This window comes from Chamaea fasciata, unplaced genomic scaffold (genome assembly GCF_029207755.1).
Source record: "Chamaea fasciata isolate MVZ Bird 193981 ecotype frontalis unplaced genomic scaffold, bChaFas1.0.hap1 SCAF_3, whole genome shotgun sequence".
Taxonomy (NCBI): domain Eukaryota; kingdom Metazoa; phylum Chordata; class Aves; order Passeriformes; family Sylviidae; genus Chamaea; species Chamaea fasciata.
The window spans coordinates 85,016,170-85,038,654 of NW_027094088.1; the positions used below are offsets into that span (position 1 = coordinate 85,016,170).

The window sequence follows — 22,485 nt, forward strand, 5'->3', positions numbered from 1 at the left end:
TATCAAGACCATCAGCTTCCTCACACCTCCTGGTACACATAATTTGTTTCCTTGCCTGGCTGAACAGCAGATCCCAGCATTCAGAGACTGGCTTTGCTGAACTCACATTTTCTGAATCTCCTTGCCCTCATGCTGCTCAAAGAAGCAGCCTCTAATTTGAGTTCTTGGCTTCTTTATATTCAGCTGGCTCCTGAGGTCCGCCCTCAGAGCCCACCAGGACACACGTCTGTCCAGCCTCCACCTCCTTCCCTTGGAAAGATTAAAACCAGCCCAGCAGACTGCACCTCCCTCTCTGCTGGGTCCTGGTGGGGCAGGAGCAGCTGTCGGCACCCACTGCTGCACTCCTCTGTCGGACTAATGAGAGGGAAGCAGGCAGTGTGACGATATACCCTGCATACTCACATGAGAGAAGTGAAGAAATCCAGCAGTGAAGATGAAAAGCTACTGGTAAGAGAACAAGTGGGATTTAGAGACATCGGTAAATAAGAGATTACAACCGTGAAAGCTGTCCTTGCCAGAATTATATGAGGGGACTACAATAGAAAAAGTTTTATTGACATGTTTTATTATAAGGCAAAAATAAAACGTCATGTAAAGAAATTATCTTGTCAAAGAGATTGTCTTGTCAAATCTGTTAGCAAATGCTTAACTGGTATTTTATAAGTTTAATATGCATGGCTTGGAGGGGAAATTTAATAACAAAACCTGTCAGAAACTAAAGATTCATACTGGAGTTTTCATTCTGTTTACAGGAAAATTACAGCTTTCTTTTACCTGTGTAGTTTTCTGTGGTCTTTCATCTCAGCCACCATCCAGCACCAATCAAGTAAGGAGACAGATTTTATCTACATTTTATCTTTGCATCATTTTGAATGTCAAAAGAATTATTTTGTGTTTATTCAAACCCCAAATCCTCTGTAACTAGCCATCACACAAAGTGAGAGCTGTCTATGTGCATTTATGTATGGATGGATGGATAGAAGGATATATATGAAAAATAGGGGAAAAGCAAGAGCAGTGTGTGTTGCTTCAAATTTGCTATTAGATGTATTTTTAAGGTAAGGATTAAAATCTGGATGTAGATGGTAAATATAGGACACAGACCTACCCTGTCTTTCAGTGCTTCTGAAAGTGCTTCAGTTAGATATTCTTCTCCTACATGTGGCAATAAACTGGTTCCACTTTGTTTGCTGGGCTTAAAATGTAAATGGCTGGATGTCAGCCATGTGTCTCATCAAAGAATATAGAATGAGGTCTTTTCTAAGGTGTAACGTGTCAACCTGAATGTTCTCTTTAAGCCTATGTTGTCAGAAGGAAACCCACATTTAGGGTTGAGCTTTTGCAGCACACAAGAGGCTCTCTGTAGGTTAGAAATGTTTCTCCTTCCAGTTTCCACTCTTCATTCTTCCCTACCCACACTCTGCTAACATTTTCCAGATTGATTGGTACTGGACTTGTACACAGCCCGTAAATTCTTCAAATAAATGCTCATTTCTCCTTCCTTCTTCCTTAATTCTGGGTATCTTGTAGGTCTTATGGTCATGACAAGGTTTTTTGACGAATATTATTCTGAAAATTTGGGGTTTTAGATTTAGTTTTCTCAAAAAAAAAATCCTTCTCTGTTCTCATTTGGGTAAACAAAAAAGGTCTGTAAAGTGTTCTTGCCACACCCTGCATTTCATGAATGTTCATTTTCTGATCAAATCCAGCACAGAGGAAAGTGGGAAAGCTTGGAATACCAGAGAGAATGGAAAAGATGCCAACTGATTTACAACAACTTCTTTAGTTGGCATGCGGTTTGTTTAAGTTTCCTTGGGAGTAGGGAGACTGTTGATTTAGGTAACTGGCCTTTTTTTTTAAAGTTTGCTTGAACCGCAAAAAAGTTACAACCTAAAACCTCCTTACACAGCAGGCCTTCTTAAACTATTACTACTTCTCAACAGCTCTGCAAGAGAAGAATTATCATAACATTTTCATTTAAAGCTTGAAAAAAAAATCAAATAGCATATCAAGTTACAGTTTTAATTTGGAACTCTTTAGAAAAAGACAGTTATTTTCTGATACCTCTTACTGAGTACAGTTTAAATTATTATATACCTCTAATTATTATTATTTATAGCTCTGTTTAATTCATAATAATCTTACAGTTGCTTCAGTTAATGTTATAAGGTGATCTGTGGCAATGTGCAGGCACATGGTTAGTAAATTCACTTTCATTTGCAGGACTGCCAGTTATTCTGGGTGCCAGTCACAGGATTGATATCTGCCCAACAATCAGAATTGGTCAAGATGACTTACCAGGCAAGTAGCATCCTGACTTTTTCAGGGAAAAGCTGCAGTTCAAAAAATTTATCAGGTGTATGTTCAGCTCTGTGACAGCACGATTCTCAAATTAAAATGAAAGTTACATTATGGATATGTATATTTTTTCTTGTAGGCTTTGACCTGATTTCTCAGTTTCAAATAGAAAAAGCTGCTTCCCAAGGAATTATTGAGAGAGTAGTGGGATCCACTTCTCTACAAGTAGCTTATAAATTGGGACCCAATGTAGACTTCAGGATACCAACCAGGTAATGCCTTCCTTGTTTGGCTTTAAGATATAGATACTTTGCAATCTTATTTTTAAGTGGTAGATCTGCCACCAGCTAGATCACGCAATTTGAAAAGTTTTTGGAAGAGGAAAGAGGAATTGAACATTTCTTTTTTCTTTTTGCATTGCCACCACCAGATCAGACTGATTCTGTAGCAGCAATTTCAGAGACTTCCACTTTCCTCTAACCAATGATACAGCTCAGTGCCTCAACATTTGCTGATTCTAGGGAATTCACCTCTAGAAAGTAATGTCAGAAGTTGCTGATTACTTGAAATAGGGGGCAAAGAAAATGTAACAGGAGGAGAGGGAAGAAAGTTTTCTTAAAATATTGACACAAAGGGATCTTTCTGATCATGTGAGGATTGCAGAGATGAGGTAGGAGAACAATTCACTGATTCTGAGGTAAGGGGGTTTTTACACTGAGCACTTGTTTTAGGTACATGAATGTTCCTGGCTGATTTATGGTCACATAATATATAAAAGTTGAAAATTATTATTTAGCATGTTACAGTGAATTTATAATAGAAGTCAGGATTTAGGAATCTAATTGTGCTTGTGCTTTACGGGCCAAACTTGCTGCTGGTGAAGGAATAGAGACAGTACAGCAGGCTAGAGATGTCTTTGCCAAATTTAGGCAAGTCTGTATTCTGTTCCAGCACCTTATGTAATTAAGAATGCCTCAGTTTAGCAATTAAGTGACAAGCCCATTAACTGGACAACTGTTTCAGCTAAGAATAATTGGATTGTGAAGTGTTTCTGTCTTACTCCACCTACCACTAACAACTTTTCTTGCAGCAATCCTCCCTGGCTCCTACCTTCATAGCCACCAGATTAAGCTACTTTAGAGCTTAAGTGTTTGGTTACATTGGGCTCATAACTACTTTCAGTCCCAGATACAAATCAGGGCTGCTAGTGCATGAATGTGAATCCAAACACAGACAGTAAATGGGATCCTCACTTCACTAAAAGTTGGAGATTCTCAGACAAAAGAAGCAATATTTTCACTTTTAAGAGAGTTTAGATTTATTGCTATAGATGGTTATAGTGAAACATGTGCTTGATATACACAAGTTACCCCTGAACAAGTGTATGTCAACTGCCTTACTACAGCATCTGAGCTGACTCCTGCGACTGGGGTCGTTGGCCCAGGAAATGGATTTAAGGTTTGGGTCCCGGCCGTGCTCCAGGGCCTCAATGCGCCTCTGCCACGGATCCCGAGCTCACTGCTCTGCTCCGGAGATATTTTGCAGCGAGGCCCTCCCAGTGGGAGGGAAGGGGAGGGGAGGGGAGGGGAGGGAGGGGAGGCAGGGGCGGGCAGGGGCGGGCAGGGCAGGGTGGGGCAGAGCTGCCCGGCCCCGGAGCTGTCCCTGCCCGCGGTGCTGAAGCGGCTCCCACCGGGGCCGGGTTGCGCAGGCCGGGGCTCAGGAACAGGGGATCGCCCTCGCCCCCGGCCCCTGCGCTCCTGATGCATCCAGAGGGGCGGGAGGAAAAAATAGAGTGTGTTTGGGAAAAACGGCCAGCATGGCTTTCCCGAGCTGGATGTCTGATATAGCCCAAGTGCCCTAGGAGCACTGGGGAGGGACACTCATCAAACACGTTGGCAACAGGGAAATAATTCTCTAGGCTAACATACGATGATTATACTGAGGCAGAGGAGCCCATTTTAGGGGGGCTATATGGTATGGGAATGAGAGCTCCATGGGATGGGCAAGACTCAGCATTCAGTCTTTGATGTAACAATAGCTTATGCCTTGAAAAACCCACAGAGTTTCCTTAAAATGCTACTGAGTTGTAGCTTGGTCTTTTTTGTTGCCTTGCATGCTTTCCCAGAAGTATATCCCAGAATGTACAGAAATGATTGCACACAAGTCATAACTTGTCTTCTCCCATCATCCAAATAAATTCCCATTGGCCAGTGCTGCTTCTAGAGTAAAATCTGCTGAAGGATCAATGCAGTGTTCTCCATGTAATGGTGTGGTGTAATAATGGTGCAATAACTTTTTGTGGAACTGCCATGACATATAGCTGTTTTCACTGGACATGGTGAACACATCATTTTTTTCAATTTAATCTATGTACATGTTGTAGGTGTCCACCAGATAGTAAGTACAAAATTAATCCTGGTAATTTGGATCACAATTGTATTTATTTTTAATCGAAATCTTAAAAAATATATTGGCACAAAGAAATATAATGACACATTTTTTATATGTGGGAAGAAGACTAATTATCTTTGTGCATTGGATGAAACCTCAAAGCTTTGACTTCACAAATGCAACTGTCACAGCACACACATACACACACAAAACCCCCAAACAAAATAGGGAGGAAATTTATAAAGCTTTATCAGTAAACTTGAAATATCCCGAGAATTTCAAAGGCACATTTTCTGGCTTTTTTTTTTTTTTTTTCCTTTGGGAATACAGCTTTTTTGTGAAGCAGAGCTCCTCAAGTACATGCGCTTGAAGGTCTGGCTTTTCTACATTCAGCCACCAAAGCTCTTCAGGTGCATTTCCTTTCACATTGTAAGCTATCCCACTCAGATATTGATGGTGATGATGAAATAGAAAAGACAAAATACAGCTAGGAAGCTAATTAGGTCATAAGAGAATTAATTAGCTCAGAAGTGGAAGTTTCTGAAGAATAAAGATCAGCTGAGGGTAATGAGTCCTGACAAATGGCTTTTGGTTAATGACTTACAACAGATGCTTTTAAAAGTGCTGAGATAAGTTTTATTGTTATTGCTTGTTCAGTTGCTGCCAGGTAGTGTCTGTCAAGTCAGCTGTGATTCTAGGCAGCTTCAGGAGATGCAGACATAAGTGTCTCCAGATTGATTGAAAGAATCCTTAACCCTGGGCAGATGATATTGCATTATCGTAAGAATGGCCACAGCAATTTCCACAGCCACATCCAGTGGGTTGTGCTAACATTTCTAAAATCTTTATCTAGCAAGGACTAAGTTAAGTCAGTGAGCAATGGAGCTCACCTAAGAAGTTAACTCAAAAAAACCCCCAAATTTAATAAAATAAACAGTTACTCTGTAGAATTTAAAAAGGTACATAGTTGAGATTTTAACATGCTCTTCTGCTCTTGATGAATCCTGGAGTCAGTGGGATGGGTCAGGGCTTTCCTCACCACAGTCAGATGACTTACCTTGGTTGTATTGAAGCCTGGGTAGGACTTAGCTTTGAAATCTCAAAGAAATCTTCATGGTAAGTATCCAAAATACAGGATTAGTGAGAGTCTTAGGTATTTATGAAAAAGATGAAAAGAAACAGTAGTGTTTCAGAAGTTCTCCTAGATGAACTACAAATGTTTCCAACTTCCTACCCTGTAATAATTTAAAAATTCAGGCAAATATTCAAATAGCTGATTAAAAAATTGACCTAATCTTGTACTCATAAAGCAACTAAAGCAGTTAATAATAGCATGAGTATACAAGAAAGCAGGATTGGAATGCTTTCTTACAAACTGAAGAAAAATCTAAATGAAATAAAAAGATCTGATGGCTTATATCCCTAAAAATTTTAAATTGATGGGAAATCGGTCAGGAATAAATCTGAATTTTGGCCTTCAAATATGTTTCCATATAAAATCTTTCTTGACTCGTTTACCTGAATCTAAATTTATAATTGCTTGGTTCCCTTCCATAAATCAGTGAATTTGGATAAAACTATGTTAAAAATAATTTCCAGAAATAATCTGAGTGCTTATACAACTATCAGCTGTTCAATAAAGTTAGAGAGTCCATCACTCTTCACTTGGCAGTGAGATGGAGGAATAAGTTCTCTAAAATTATTTATTTAAATATCATGCTAATTTTGCCATGGTTTCCAAATATTTAGCATTTTAAGTTGCCGACTTCAGAGGGGTTTTACCTATATAAGGATTACAGGCTTTTGGAAAGAAATATGTTCTGAAATACATTTAAACCACTAAAGGATCATTACTATTGGAGTAGCTGAGATGAGAATGTCTCTGCTTTGCTTGGAGAATTACAGGTATAAATCTGACACAGTAACAGTCCCCTGCACGGTACTTTTCTGGCGATAGGCCATGCTTCACTGTGTTGAGTCATGTTACTTTTACCGAGCCTTTAGTCTAAAGGTAGTGGTTCTTACGATTGGTTATTATTATCTATAAAAAATGTGAATACTTATCCATGTTTGTGCACTGAATTTTTATCTTTAGTGTTTGATACACATTTCTTATAATTTAGCTTTCTCTTACCAATGCCAGAAGCTCTTACATTATTTCTCTTCTTTGCATATCTTCTAAAAAGGGAACATATCTCTTTCCTATTTTAATGCCTGAAAAAAGCAGAACCCATATAATGTCTTGAAAAGTACGAAGTCTATAGCCAAATATGGTGCAAAGAATTCATTTGCCAATCTGGTATAAACAACCTTCTAATCAAAAAGTATGTTCATGAACTAGGGGCTTTTTGTTTCTTTTGTTGTTTTGTTTTTCTGGCAGTATAGTTGTGTCAATTGAGGTCAGATGAGATTATGTATGTTAGTTTAATGAGTATTGCCATGACAGCAAAACTTAGTACTGCAGAGAAATACTGAAAACACAGACAATCTGGGATTAGTACTGCTTCTTTTAGGCTCGGTATATCAGACACCCTAGAGTCATTGAACTTCACAGAGAAAGTTGAATGTCACAAGGAAGCTATTTAAAGATTACCTAACAATACCACCTTCAGTGTGGCAGTTGAAAAACCAGCTCTTCTGCAAGGACAAATGAGATGCAGTAACTGAAGAGATAGATGACCCAGCTGAGATAAAGTTTTAGCAGTAGAGGAGATTGAAATACTTTTAAAAGAGATATTACAGAGGAAGGACACAAAGGGCCATAAAAGATGTGGTGAACTGGATCAGAAGCTTAGTAAGAGTGAAGGCATGTCTGGATAGGGAGAAGAATTATCTTCCTGAAGCAGAAAAGAATATATATGCTTACTGTGTAGGCACAGGAGGGATAGGGGACAGTAAACACAGCAAAGTGCTTGGAACTGAGGGAAAGCTACAATATCCACCCATTGATATTTGCATCTGAGATGGCAAGAGACAAACTGAAAACTAATGATAACAGAACATAAGGAGTTAGATAAAATCCTATCAAACAAAATCAGGTGGAGCAGACTACTTCATCCTCAGCCAAGAGACACAATTCAGAGCAAAGCACAGACAGATTAAAGATGCTGGCAAGGTACCCCTGCTTCCACATTTGTATATCTCCACACCTTATATAATGAGCTAAAATTTCCAGCTAAACATTCCCCTTCCTTATTCTCCAGCTCTCAGGCGTATGTAAAGCTCAGGGGGAAAAGGAGAAACACCAGCAGTACAGATACTTAATTTATAAGATGAGGCTGCTGCTGCTGCTTGTCAGGCTTGCCGCGTCCTTGCTGAACTCTGCTGAGGCTGTGTCGCTGCCTGCTGGAACACAGCTGCACTACAACTTGGAACACCACAAACTAGGGAGATTGCTTCTGGAAGTACTCTCTTTCTGAATCTGTAGTCATCAAGCATACAGAATAAGAGCTGACTTATACAATTTTTTTACTTCTTCCTCTCCACCATAGCCTAAATCCTAAGATTCATTAATGCTGTGTCAATAGCTGCTGAGATAGGATTGATCTGCCACTCAAAAATCATCTTTGTTCAAAAGGTCTACTTGTTTGAGAAGTTATTCTAATGAAAGCTGGGATAGCTTTCATTTGAATAACTTCTAATAGCTCTGCATATCTTCATGCTTAAGAAATTTATTCAAACTTATTCTTAAATGTGGGCAGATGACAAATGATGTATTGATGTCAACTGGATATGACACTAGAGTTTTATGATCCATAAAATAAATATGGAAAGGCCTTTTTTTAAAATATTGTACTGGATTGAAGTGATACATTTGAAATAAAAAAAGACATTACTGTTTTGCACAGTGACACAGCCAGTTCTACCTGTGTTTCCAAACCTCATCTTATAGGATTTGGTAAAATACGAGATGTTTTATTTGTGGAAAATCTGTTCCCTGCTACTTGTAGTCCTGTTGTTGAATGTCACAGGACATAATACACTTTGAGTATGGGTTCTCACCATATATTTGTCAATGTGCTCTGCTGAAGTGGTAGCTTATACCTTAACAAAAGTGTTATTGGCATGCTGAACAAGTAAATGCGCTTGCAAAAGACATTCTTATGCCTCCAAAATCAAATCAGATCTGCACTTTTCCCCTGGTCATTATGAAGTCATGCTATGCTGACTGATTTTGTAAGCCTAATAGTGGCAAATAGGATAACTGTAGGATATACTTTCTATATCTGAAGTAGGAGTTAGTTGTTGCCTCATCCATTATTCTTAGAAAGGGTTATCATAAAAATTGTAAAACATTGGAAGAGCCCACACTTCTGAACCAATTCTTTTGCCATCAGTAACACCTTGTTTTGGGGCTCAGCACACAGAAGTGCACTGATAAAAGAATGGTTGAGATGTGATTCCACTGAGTATTGGTTTCTCTTTACTATGTGGTGAGAGCAAATATAGAACAAATGAACTGTATTTTAATTCCACACAGTGCCATATATTCCAACGGATTGCCTGATGAATATTCCTTCCTAACTACTTTTCGGATGACTGGGGCCACACTTCAGAAATACTGGACTATTTGGCAGATTCAGGATTCTTCAGGAAAAGAACAAGTTGGAGTGAATCTCAATGGCCAAATGAAAAGTGTTGAGTTTTCTTATAAAGGAGCAGATGGAAAACACCAAACGGCATCATTTTTACATTTGCCTTTCTTGTTTGACTCCCAATGGCACAAGCTTATGATAATTGTGGAATCAAACAGTGTCACACTTTTTATTGACTGTATTAAAATAGAGTCCTTAAACATAAAACCAAAAGGGAAAATCAACACTGATGGCTTTGCTGTGCTTGGAAAACTTAAAAATAATCCTCAAATTTCAGTTCCGGTAAGTTTCAAAATCTTTTATTTCTTCAAAAATTGTTTTACATTAAATATGGGGCTTTGTTTTGTGGAATGCATGTTTAAATTATTTCTGAAAGCAGAAATGGCAGAATATAACTCCTTGGCAGGTAATTACTAGCTCTGTTTTTTCAATTTTGCACTTATACCTTGTAAGTTAAGAGATGACCCAGGCTATGTCTCAATTTCAATTATGAAAGTTCTTAGATATCCCTGTACTTGTTATGACAACTTTGAAGTAGAAGAGTGAAGTGAGACAAAATTTTAGACTATATCTCACACTGCAAAAAAACATGGACACAGGTTAACCAGTGTTGTCTAAATCTGAAAGGGAAAACATTGCAACAAAAGAAGCATCTCATGTTTCATTACCTCTGTATGTTTAGTTGCTGTATTGCACTGGATTGGAATCAGTTTTACATGAGGATGCCAGCAGAAAGCTGCCCCGTGTGTCTGAAGGGATCTATCTGGCATGCTGCTATAGATGCAGATTAGAGAGTGTCAATAGCTGAAAAGTTATTCTAATTCTGTTGAAAACAAGAGTTAGTCTTCGAAAATGTCATTTAAAAATAATCAGCTGGAGGTGATAATGTGGCAATTAGCATATTACAAATTAGCATATGTATCTTTGCTTTGCTAACTGCTCTGAGCAATACTGATGGATGAATGGATAGGTGGGATAGTAAAAACATTATATATATTCTATGCATGTTACTAGGATAAAAAAATTCTGTGCCAGTATTTTTTTCCTCTTCAGAAGGATAGTTAGATTAAATGCAAAGAAAGCTATAGGTATTAATGCAAACTGTACCCTTAAGTTAGACACAGAGTCCTTCTTCTAAAAATGAGGAGGGTTCATTTGCCTGTTGAAGTAGTGATTCCAAGTGACAGCTGGCAAATGAGGAGAGAGGTGTGGTATCAAAGTCAGTTTGGCCTTCTGTTGGTACTCTGACTGACCTTTGGCCAGGATTTAAGAAGTGAGGAAAAGCAGAAGAGTAATTTGGAATCCTATCCTCTTTCCTCTCCAGTCTGTGTTTTGCAGAGACATGCTCTTTACAGCAAGGTATACAAATGAGCAGCATCGATCACCCAGGGCTCTTCAGGCATTTGGTGATGAAAAGTGTCTGGTGTTTAGTTCTGCCTTGCCTGTGTTTAAGACTGTACGTCTTTAGGCACCAGTGTGGAGCTATTGAAACTATAGGACAACGTCCTTTAAAGATGAAAGAAAAAAATGGAATTAAATAATTTTTATAATTCACCATTTATAATGCAAAATATTTGTTTATAACTTTAGCATGTTTCTGGGAAGATTCAGTCATATGAAATATATTTTCTGAAAAAAAGTAAAATCTTTCCATGTGTTAGGCTTTAAAACAGGAGTATGAGATACTTCTTGACAAAGAGAATAATGAAGCACTGGAACAAATTATCAGGGAAAATAGGCATGACACTATATTCTTAAACTGAGTTTGGACATCTAAAAATACACTTCCTTTTAGACACAACTGACTTAGGACTCACTAGATTGAATTGCATGGCCTGTGCTGGGAAGCCCAAAAAAGCAATGGTAGTGATTCAACCTGATATTGCAATAATGTAGATTTAGGAACCCCATATCCTCTGAAATGGTGGTAAAGGGATTATGTAGTCAGATGGAGTAGTAATTTTTAAATGTCCATTTATATTGCAGAAATTTCTGTTTTAGACTGTGTACTTTATTTCTCTTTAAATTCACTAAATAATTCTGAGTTTGGGACTATTCTAGTCTTTAACTTGCTTGACTATAAGCTTAAATATCTCAACAGTCTTGGTTATGTAATATGCCCTAGGCACAGCTTTTAATTTACTCCCAGATATTGTTTAAGTATATTACTTCCAGTGGTATAATTTTAAAAGGACATAAATTATGTGCTTCCCATTCTTTTTTGCAGCATTCTGGTGAGGGCCCTATTTATCTTGCAGAATAGGTCAACTTCTCAGAGGTGCACTGTAATACATATAGTTTTAAAAGAGATTCTTTATTGCTTGTTACTACCATGACTACCTAGGAGAATAGTAGATACAGTTCCATTAGAAACTGCATCTTGCCTTTCAGCCTTTACAAAGATTTATTTCAGGATTTCTGGAATGCTTTATGGAGGGCGAATTTGTAAACAGATTCACAGCTGCATTTTATCTTTTCTTTTTTAGCTAAAAGTATCTAAATTTTTATCTTTTTATCTAAAAGTAATTAATATAATCCATCATAAACTCTAAGCAATACAAGATTTAGTATAATTTCAAAACTGAAAAGGAATTAACTTCCTAAATTACATGTTTTTTATAAGAAGGTAAGGAAATTAATTTCTCACTGCTCACATGATAACTTCTGTGAGGTTATATAATTGCCTTAATTCCTGTGATTTCAGAGGCATTGCCATAGTTTTTTTCATAATAGATACTAAACACTTTGCTGGAAGTGACTCTTGGTCATTATTTAATTGATATTTAATGCTTCTAACTAGCTCAGGGAAGCTACATGAGTTGTAGCAACTAAGTGGAAGCTGTTTTGTCAATATTTGTTTAAGAGGGATTAATTTACACCACAGAACAAATTGTGTCTGTGTACTGTAAAAACTCACACCTTGGGTTTTTTTCACCCTGTGAAATATCACATTCAGAAGGCTGAACCCTAGCGATGGAAACCAAACAGCACTGGAATTGACTGTAATGGTCAAAGGTTTTAAAAAAGGTGCAAGGAAAATGAAGCTCTAAAAACCTATTTCAGAGATGTTGAAAAATGGAAAAAACATGTTTAAAACAGCTCTGGAATAAGATGCATTTAAATATATGTCGTTTATTCTTGGTCACTTAACAAATGTACAATCAGTTGACAGCAGATCTCTCTTAGAAGAAACATGGATGTCCTTGATAAAGTATTGTAGAAAATCTCCACATGAAATATTGCTTAGCTGAGTTGTACTTCCCCAGGAGGGGTGACTTCCCCTGGATCATCACCAAATCAGCAATAGCCCAGGGGGGTACATGGAGTCAAATCTCCCAGAGGAGACCTACAACTGTTCTTTGAGGGTCACGGTTTTCCTATGATACTACTAAATGCATCCCTGTGACTGATTTTATACTGAAAATACTACTCTATATATTTAGGTGTCATTTGCATTTTACCTAACCTTCACCTCTCTCAACTAAAGCACTAGTAAGACTCCAATTATGTGGCTGATATGGAGATGTGCAGAGATGGTGGGCACTTGCATGAAATTCTGTAGAAGTTAAGAGAACAAAAAAGTGAACAGTCAGACACAGTTAATTATATCTGTACTGACTAAGAAATTAAGATGAAACAGAAATCCTGTAGGAAACCTGCAAAATGTATGTCAGGAATACTGACCCATGGGTCTTAAACGTTCTTTGTAGTTTAACTCCAGTTAACTTAGTTTAACTAAGCCCCACACAGCCACTTGCTCACTCTACCCAACTACCTCATGGTGGGATGAGAATTGGAAAAGTGAAAGTAAAGAAACTTGTGGATTCAGATTAAGACACTTCAATAGGTAAAGCTCAAGTCATGCAAACAAGCAAATGAAAACAAGGAATTAATTCACCACTTTCCAATGGCAGGCAGGTGTTCAGCCATCTCGAGGAAAGCAGGGCTCCATCACATGTAACAGTGACTTGGGAAGACAAAGAGTGTCACTTCAAATTCTCCCTGCCCTTTCCTTCTTCTCCCATCTTTATATTCTGAGTGTGATGTTGTATGGTCTGGGATATCCCTTTAGTCAGTTGGGATCAGCTATCTTGGCGGTGGCCCCTCCCAAGTCCTCGTGCACCCCCAAGGCCCCTTGCTCATGGGGTGGGGTCAGGAGCAAAAAAGGCCTTGGCTCTGTCCAAGCACTGCTCACAAAAAACAAAATCATCCTTGTGCTATCAACTCTGCTCCCAGCACAAATCCAAAACATGTCTCTATACCAGCTACTCTGAAGAAAATAAACTCTATCTCAGGCAAAACCAGGACACCACCTTTGGGTTTAAAAGGTTGTATTTCAGTATCTTTGCTTTATGATTACCCCTAAATTATCTGAGGTTCATTTCGGAGAACTTTGTGACTATACTTAATCTTTAATAACACTGTATATTGATATTCTGGAATACCTACATGAGACGTCTTCAAAATAGTGGCATCCTTTAAATCAGCTTAACATAATCAACAAGATCATTGTGAAATACTGGCAAGGGAAAAGAAACCTTGACAGCAAGGCTGGAACATATTAGGCCTTCTCTCACCTCTCCTAAATCAATGGGAAGCCAGTCACATATTTTACTACCTTGCCACCAGAAGAGTTTTATTTTTCATTTTTAAAAAGTTAGAGAGGTTTCCTAACAGCTTTTGTTTAATATAGCCCCCAGGAAGACAGAGTTAGCTTTCTTCTTTTCATAGCTGGTACAGTGCTGTGTTTTGGATTTAGTGTGAGGATAATGTTGACAGCTTACTCCTATGTGAGCTGTTGCTATTGTATGGCTGCGTTGTGGTATTAAATTAGCATTAGTTCTTTTATATGTATATTATGGCACTCAATTGGCTATTATTATGAAGGTTTGAAGTTGAGAAGTGGATAAAGGAGGGAAAGAATTGTCTCACAGATGGTGGTGTCAGTTAACAGGTAAAAGAAACAAGGGTACTGCTTCTGTTGTTCTCCGGTCTCAGCACTCTGGAAACTGTGATGACTGCAAAGCAAACAGAACAGTAGAGATGAGATAAAAAGGATTTCAGGCGTGGCAACACCTCGGCCGGTTTATGCCCCCTCTTTAAAAGACCTACAGAGCTAGGGGTGGGGGAATGCAGGGGGAAGCTCTGCTCCACTTGTAGCTATTGACATTAAATACCTAGCGTTTAACCCTCTGCGTGGTGTGCCAGTATTCCACCTCTTACACGCTCAGCCAGCGTGACCCCTGGCCCGAATTAACATGATCTTTTCTCCTTTGCCAGTTCGAGATCCAGTGGATGGTGATCCACTGCGACCCCCTGCGACCCCAGCGCGAAGGCTGCGGCGAGCTGCCGGCTCGGGTGAGAGACCTGTCCTGCCCTGTCCTGTCCACCTCTGCAGTCCACGAAGTCTCATTTTTTCCCCCCCTTCCTGGCCGTCGATGCCCTTTTTTACCACACCTGCCTGGTACTCGGTGCTTTTAGAAACCCAACCCCCAGAGCAGCTGCAGCCGCCTCCTCATTTTAACCCTTCCGTGACTTGCGGTGTGCCTGGCCCCCGGCGGGCTGCCCGGCTGGCCCTGTGGGCGCTGTGCCCGGCAGGCTGAGCGGCTGTGGCGGCCGCCCCCGGCACCGCCGCCGCACCGGGAGCCTGGCGCCGGGGGACCCGCGGGCGCGGCGGAGTCGGTGGCCGTCCCGACAAGAACAGGGCAAAGGGTTAAGCGCTGCTGGCACTCCGTCCTCGCCTGCCCGGCCACCAGCTTCCTCCAATCCCCGCGACCGTGCCCAGGGCCGGGCCGCAGCCGGGAGGGGCTCCGGCCGCGCTCACCTCACCCCGCCCGCCCCGGCAGCCGCAGGCTGCTCCCTCTATCCATGGCCCGGCTCCTCCTGCCCCTGGGGCTTTTCCTGCAGGCGCTTTGCCTCGGCCTGGCTCAAGTAAGTTTGTTCTGACTTTGGCTCTCTTTGCTTTGTTGTTTTTTATTTTTTCTCCCTCGCAGGTAACCCAGACGGGAATCGAGGTAAGTGCGAGGGAGCGGACGGAGCTCGGGGTGCTGGTGCAGAGGGACCGAAGGCTGCCCTGCCGTGCCCTGATGCCCGCTCGCCGGAGGGTGCTTGTCCCGTGTCCCCCAACAGCAGTGGGTGAGGCGGCAGAGGCGAGCTGACCGCAGGGCGGTGGTACCTGTGTGCGCCCACCTGTGAGCACAGGGCAGGTAACACCGGCGGGGCTTGAGTCCCACATACAACTACCGCTGGATGGAACATTTCTGGGAACTCTGGTGTGTGGAGGAAATGTGTCCAGAGCAGCAGTGCTGTGGGGACCAAGGGAGCAGGCTCAGGGCCCGGGGCAGCCTCCTGCTCACAGAGCCCCGTTGTGGGGCCGCGGGCAGAGCTCACTGCAGGGAGAACAGAGCCCCCCATTATAGGCACGTAGACCTCTAACAGCCTTTCCCTGAGTTTGCACAGGCTGGCGGCGCCTGCTACCTCCCCTCGGGGGCCCGGCGCTTTGAGAAAGTGCCTCTGTAGATGTTAATGTAATCCTGAGGAGCCAGGGGAAGCAGCTGAGCCTGTCAGTGAAGCAGGGAAAGGGTTCTTTTAAATTTTCATTGCTAATATGAACTCTCAGGAAGTTTGTCTCCTTTGTGTTGGGAGAAAGAGTAATTGGTGTAGTGAATTTTGGTGTTTGGTTCGCAAAGATCACTTTTACTTCTGCCACTCTGTCATTGCCATGTGGCATTCAGATGCTGCTGGGTGGCGAGTGGAGCCCAGCTGGCCCTGCCAGCACTGTGGGCACAGGAGGGTGGCTGGGCCCAGAGAAGGGGGTTTAACACCTTCCCTGTTCCTGTGGTGAGGGCAGTGTTGCCGGTCCTCACAGTGACTGTCAAAATACGATATAGGGACTGTGATATCCATGGGGTGAGGATGAAGGTCCTTGTCACAGCTGTGACCTCCTGACTAACCCATAGCCTCTAACTGTGCTGGTCCCCCCAGAATGGCTCTGTAGTTTGTCAGGCTCTAATTGCTCCTTTTTTCACTCCTTGTCAGAGAGGTCCCCCTGGTCCACCAGGCCCCCCAGGTCCACCAGGGCCACCAGGAGTTCCCGGTATTGATGGCATTGATGTAAGTGTTTCCCATCGCCTGCCTAGGAAATAGGAAATGCCTTGAGGTGTATCCATGTTGTCTGTCAGCCTTTGATCTTCAGGAGTTTGAATTTGGCTACAGATACATGAAGGAATTGATGGATCTCATGCTCTGTAATGGGCTGGAGTGAGGGGAGAAAGCAGATTTTCAGATTATCTTTAGTATAGAAAACTCAGGATTATTTATTTTATGTAATCAGCATCATATGCTGTGATTATCTGCCATTAATGGGGTGTAGGGGTTTTATAAATCTAATCTCAAAAGGGATTACATAGCATCATTCATAATAAATCATGTTAAGGGTTTGTGGCGTTATTCCTGCTAGGAGTTACTACGTGTATTCCCTTGATTCCTGTCAGAAGTGTCCGTGATGATTTCTGTTAGTCTGTAATAGAAATGATGTGGATTTAATATTTATTTTGTACAATAAGAATCAGTTCAGGATTATTTCTGATAATCTGTAAATCAGTGATTTTCATGAAGGACCATAAAAGGTTGTTCTAGTTCTGACTAATACCTTCTTTTTCATATCTTGGTAGGGGGAGAGAGGCCCAAAGGGTCCCCCTGGTCCACCGGTAAGTCATTTCAACTACTTTTCATTTGTTTCTGTGACAGAAGAAGTTTTGAGTTTTGCTTCTGCTTCCCTCTGTGAAACGTGCTTAACTGTCCATTTAAATCCTGAAGGGTCCGGATGGGGATGCAGGCAAACCAGGATCCCCTGGCTTGCCTGGAGAGCCGGGAGCTGATGTGAGTACACTTGATTTTCTATATATTTTTTTTTTCTTTCTTCCCCAAGAACAGATAGATAAAGCACAAGGGCTGTCAGTGCTGCCACCTGGCCCTGGAGAGGGCACTGGGCAGTGGTGTCAGGAATGACTCGTGCTGCTGCCTCTGGAAGCCACCTCGGGTCGCAGAGCAGGACAGAGAGGGCATGAGGAGGGTTTGCTGATGCATCTTCTCGTCCTGTGAAAAGTAATAGAGAAGATCAAAGTTTCAACATCGTCTAGTGTTGATGGCCTTTTATGTCATACCTCTTGAATAAATTTGTGCCAATAAAAATACCTTAAACAGTTTTGGGAAACTTAATTTTTCTCTCTTGAGAGCACTGTTAGAAAGCATTTCTTCTTATGAAGCAAGACTGTTGCATTAGTACTTAGATGTTATGCCAGGAGGTAGGCAAGTTTGTGTTTAATTTACATAAGCTTTTAAAATTTTAGAAGTCTAAAATATCAAAATAAAGGTTATATACCATAAACCAGTGTGTTAGAGGGTATTGCAAGTTATATAAATGAAAAAGCCTAGTATCTATTTAATGTTGCAATGCTGTTTGAGGTTAATATTTAATTTGCTTTTGGGAAGAGATTTAGTGGACATGGAAGAGTCTTTAATTAAACTGTTCAAATTTCATATCTGTAAGAAGGAATGGGCTTTGTGAGTGACGTCTCATATCACTTCACTTTTTCCTAAAAACAATACAGGCCCACAACCCATTTTTACATGTCAAAAGCATGTTTTGCTTATAAACATATTTTTAAAAACCATTCCTCTTACAATTTTCTCTTAAGGCATAGTTTGTATTTCCTTTCCAAAGTTAGTGGGACACAATCACGTGAAACAGAATGTACTAAACTCAGCTCAGCTTTTGTTATCTATTCACACTTGTATATTCCCTCATATTAGTGGATGAGTGGAAGTGTAATACTAGAGTACAGTCTTTTGAAATATTGAACCTTTTTCATTTTCACTTGAAAAAAAAAAACCCCTGAGACCTTATTGTACTTTTGCTGTGTATTCAACTTTTAATTGGTGTTTTAGATTTATAATACCTTTTTTGTTTAATTGGTGAGGCAGTTCTGACTTTTTAAACCTCATTTTATTTCAAAAATTATTTCAGTGTCAGGTTTAATAGACTGTAAAAAGGTGCTGTACGGTAATTGCTTGTAATGATCATGTAAGCTTTCAAAATCTAATTGTTGGAACAATTGTGCTAACACCAAATTGCTGGCAGTGTACCAAAAAAGGTGGAAGTGTACAAAAAAAAAGTATTAGATAAAAGTAAAATAAAAGCTCTTCTGGATACCTGGAAATTTCTAAGCCATATATGTTGACTATAAAATCAGAAACAAAAGGAAAAATAAGAACTCCAAATGAGTTCCTGGCTATAATATCATGGTTAGTTTTTAATTTTAGACAGACAGACAAGTTCAAGTGGTAAATTTTAATCCAGCCTGGCAGATTTCTGGGGTTTTGTTTTGTGTTGTTGTTGTTGTCAATGAAATTTTTTTTTTAAATGGACAACACTGAGAGTTTTTGTTTTAAATCTTAGCCATGAAATAAATTTATCAATCTCCCATTAAGAGGAAATAGGATCATGTGAGATCAAATGTTTCATTTAATTGTGATTTAACTGAATACTTCCCGAAGACACTTATCACAGGTACTGATGCTTGTCGTCAGAAGCTAGTACTTTGAACTTGTGCAGTTCTATCTGTACATGTAAATAAGTATTTGGATTGCAAGTCTCCTGCAGTTACTGATTTCATTTAATAGCTTTGTTTTTCTGTTTTATAATATTTTCTGCTGTGATTAAGAAAAACACGTAACCCTTGCATTAACATTGTGTATCTCACTTCCAAAGGGATTCACAGGACCTGACGGCTCACGGGGAGCTCCAGGACCAAAAGGACAGAAGGTAGCAATAAAGTTATGCATGAAATGATGGATTTTTTTAAAGCAGCATTTTTGTTTGTCTCTGTGACTAATAAGATGCTGCAGCCTTTCTTACAATCCTAACATACCTTTAGAATGCCTAAGTACTGGCCCCTTTTCATAGAGCACAAAGAAGCTTCCATTCCCACAGCCAGAATTAAGGAATGGTGGCTGGCATTACATTGTTGACATTAAGGTTGAACATCTTCAGTAAAGTTGAGGCCCCTTCCATCTTGTGTTACAATTGTGTGATCTTAATATGCAGTGGGAACCAGAACAGTGAAACCTGATTTCATCATCAATCAAACAAATGAAATATAAATCAAAAGTCAGAGTAACAAGCATACTTGAGTTTTTGGGGGTGGGAAAATAAAAGAGCAGAGACTGTATCTTTTTTAATACTGAGAAAGTCTTTATATCAAGTCTTACAGAGAACAGCATAGCATTAATGAAGTGAATAATACTTGCAGACTGTGTTCACTAAATGATGGCCTCCGAAGGGTGAGAGAACATCTTCCTGTATATTGTTTACAAAACTTGATGCTAATGCCTCTTAAAAACTGGGGTTTTTTTATCTTTTAAAGGGGGAGCCAGGACTGCCAGGTGTTCGTGGACTGCCAGTGAGTAATGCATTTAGTGCACAAAGAGGATTTTTACACCTTAAGTATTATTATGAAGGCTTCTTACCACTAAATGCAGAGAAGAAAAGCCCAAAACTATCTCTGAGGTTTCAAAGAACTCCTAAGTTACAAAAGTGGTACTTTAAAGAACTGTTTTGTCTTTATATCAAAGTGTGCAAATATCACTGAAAGGTTATGTTTGGTTTTATGCTGTAGAAAAGAAAGGAGCGTGTGTGATGTAGTCCCAGATTTTGGACTTAAACCATTCTTTTCCATCTCTTTGTGAAAATGCCATGGAGATGAGAGAGCCCATGTTTCATTTGCATATAGGAGTCTACAATTATTCCTGTTTTCAGCTTCTTGCCATGTGTTTAAATGGCATCACTGAAGTGTAAATTCTGTGACACTCCTTGTGCTGTTTTGCAGTTCTGTCTGAAAACAGTCCAAAATATGAGAAAGAGCATGCAAAGAGTACTGTTCCAGTTGGCATGCAGATGGATCTAGCATCCATTTTTAGGGGCTGAAAATTATTGGGAATTTTAGGAGTTTTGCTGGTAGAAGAAGAGAATGATGGTTGGCATGTAGGAATTTAGCTTAGGAAAAGACCTCAAGATGAGTAATAGAACAAGATGACTAGAATAAATTATATTAAGACTGAATATAATGAGAATTTAATTTAAAATTAGATTCAATTTAGAGAAATTATTTAAATTAAATAGAAGAGGTATGGTATTCCAGTACAACACTCCTTGTGTGTTTGTATTTTTGACCTTTTCCTATTAACTCTCATTAAATTTATATTTAACAATTATTTTGATAGTTGGCCAGAGAGAAAAATGATAAAGTTATTCTTGAAGGTGTGACACTATAGACAAGTTCAGATTCAAGATGAATCACTTTGTGGACACTTTAATTTTTATGGATGCTCATTGTTACCTGAAAATTTGGAGAATAGATATTATAATGGCTGGCTGGTCTGTAGGCTCAATATATAAGTTAAATTTAGACACAGAAAATGGCAGAACTGAGGTAGGTTCTAGGTAGACTGAAACACCTACATTTTTCCGTTAGAGGCTTGGGTGTTTTTGTTTTGTTTTTGATGTCAGCTAGATGGGAAAATAATTTTGGGGTTGTTTGCTATGCATATTACAACATCTAGCTGCAAAAAAGAGGTAGTTAAACTTTGTTAAGGATGTTTACTCAGGTGATATGGGAAAAAATGATCAGAGGGATGGACCACCTGTCCTATGGGGAAAGGGTGAGAAAATTGTGATCAGCCTAGAAAAGACATGGCTTGGGGGTGACCTAATTGCAGCCTTCCAGTACCTGAAGGGACCCTACAAGAGAGCTGGAGAGGAACTTTTTACAAGGGCATGTGGTGGCAGGGCAAGGGGAAATGGCTTCAAACTGAAAGAAAGTAGGTTTAGATTAGGTATTAGGAAGAAACTCTTTGCTGTGAGGGTGGTGAGGCACTGAACAGGTTGCCCAGAGAGGATCTGGATGCTCCATCCTTGGAAGTATTTAAGGCCAAGTTGGATGGGACTCCTAGCACCCTGGTCTAATGGAATATGTCTCTACTCATGGCAATTTGAGCTAGGTGGTCTTTAATGTCCCTTCCAAACCAAGGCATTCTGTGATTCTGTGACAGGAAAAAATGGGGAAATAAAACTGTATTACTGAAATACTTGGTTAAAGTACTGTGGCATTTTAGCTTGTCAGCCGAAAGAAAAACTGAGTTGGGGAAAACATGCATGATTTTAGCTCACTACTTACCAAATAATGCAAGAATGATTAATTTAAGACCCTCCAGAATAAGTGGGTGCATTAAACATGTATAAAGAAGGTTAATCTCAATTTTGAGGTAGATGTGTTAATTTGGGAAAGCAAGAAACTGGACCACCTTGTCAAGCCAAAAGGCTGATTCTTCTCAGAGCAGCAGGACTTTTGTCACCATATTTTAAGACTGTAAAAGCAATACATCTGATAAGATTTTGGATCATTGTTCAAAGCAAAGTGATTTTTTTTATATCACCTGAGACTTTCAGTCTTCAGGTGATAATGCTTCAGTGAACCTCAGTAGGGATTGCCTTTGGAGTTCTTCTGCCTCTGCTTAATAAGCAACTGAAGCTTTTATTTTCAGGTGAATCCACAGGAATATATATAATGAGGAAAGAAGAATTCAAATTTGTTTAAAAGAAGGGAAAAGATGGATATATTTAGTCAACACATGTCATTACCCTCGTACTTATCAAGATTTATCCTTAGACCTCACATGTTAGGAAGAAGCTTAGTGATTGATTTTGTAGCTCCATGGTTGTTAACTCATACGTGCTGAGTCCATATAGTGACATTAATGCTCAAAATAAACCTCCTAGGAAAATCTGTGTAAATGCAATTTCCCCTCTGATGAATGGCTGTATACTACTGAAGAAATAGTGCAGCTACTGGAAGATTCTCAAAATGGCCAGCACTGGTCATCTGACCTTTTGTGAGATTATACCTTCTAACAAAATTCACTAAAAAGAAAAACCAAACCAACAACAACAACAAACCCCACAACCCCACTACTAAAACAAACAAAAGATCCCTGGTATAACCCCCACAGAACCCGCCTACTGTAAAACAAAAACAAAAAAAACCAACTAGAAATGGTAGTGCTGGAGTGCAATGGTTCTAATTTTCAGATTCAGAGACTTTTGGAGAAGCTTTTACTACAAATATGAAGTAATGGGGCTGTC

At 39.8% G+C, this 22,485-nt stretch overlaps 1 protein-coding gene across 2 annotated transcripts in view; it reads left to right on the plus strand.

The window, feature by feature from the left end:
- Positions 1 to 433: 433 nt before the first annotated feature.
- Positions 434 to 22,485, plus strand: part of COL9A1 (collagen type IX alpha 1 chain) — a 63,114-nt gene continuing 41,062 nt past the window's right edge. The window contains exons 1-12 of one of the 2 annotated variants that reach the window (XM_066180542.1): positions 434 to 447; positions 753 to 826; positions 2,224 to 2,301; positions 2,438 to 2,570; positions 9,170 to 9,566; positions 14,565 to 14,642; positions 15,278 to 15,298; positions 16,323 to 16,397; positions 16,958 to 16,993; positions 17,103 to 17,165; positions 19,057 to 19,110; positions 19,712 to 19,747. In XM_066180542.1, coding sequence (XP_066036639.1) covers positions 434 to 447; positions 753 to 826; positions 2,224 to 2,301; positions 2,438 to 2,570; positions 9,170 to 9,566; positions 14,565 to 14,642; positions 15,278 to 15,298; positions 16,323 to 16,397; positions 16,958 to 16,993; positions 17,103 to 17,165; positions 19,057 to 19,110; positions 19,712 to 19,747 — 1,059 coding nt within the window. Of the gene's footprint in view, positions 448 to 752; positions 827 to 2,223; positions 2,302 to 2,437; positions 2,571 to 9,169; positions 9,567 to 14,564; positions 14,691 to 15,277; positions 15,299 to 16,322; positions 16,398 to 16,957; positions 16,994 to 17,102; positions 17,166 to 19,056; positions 19,111 to 19,711; positions 19,748 to 22,485 lie in introns of both variants that reach the window. The other variant, XM_066180541.1, reaches the window with a different exon arrangement.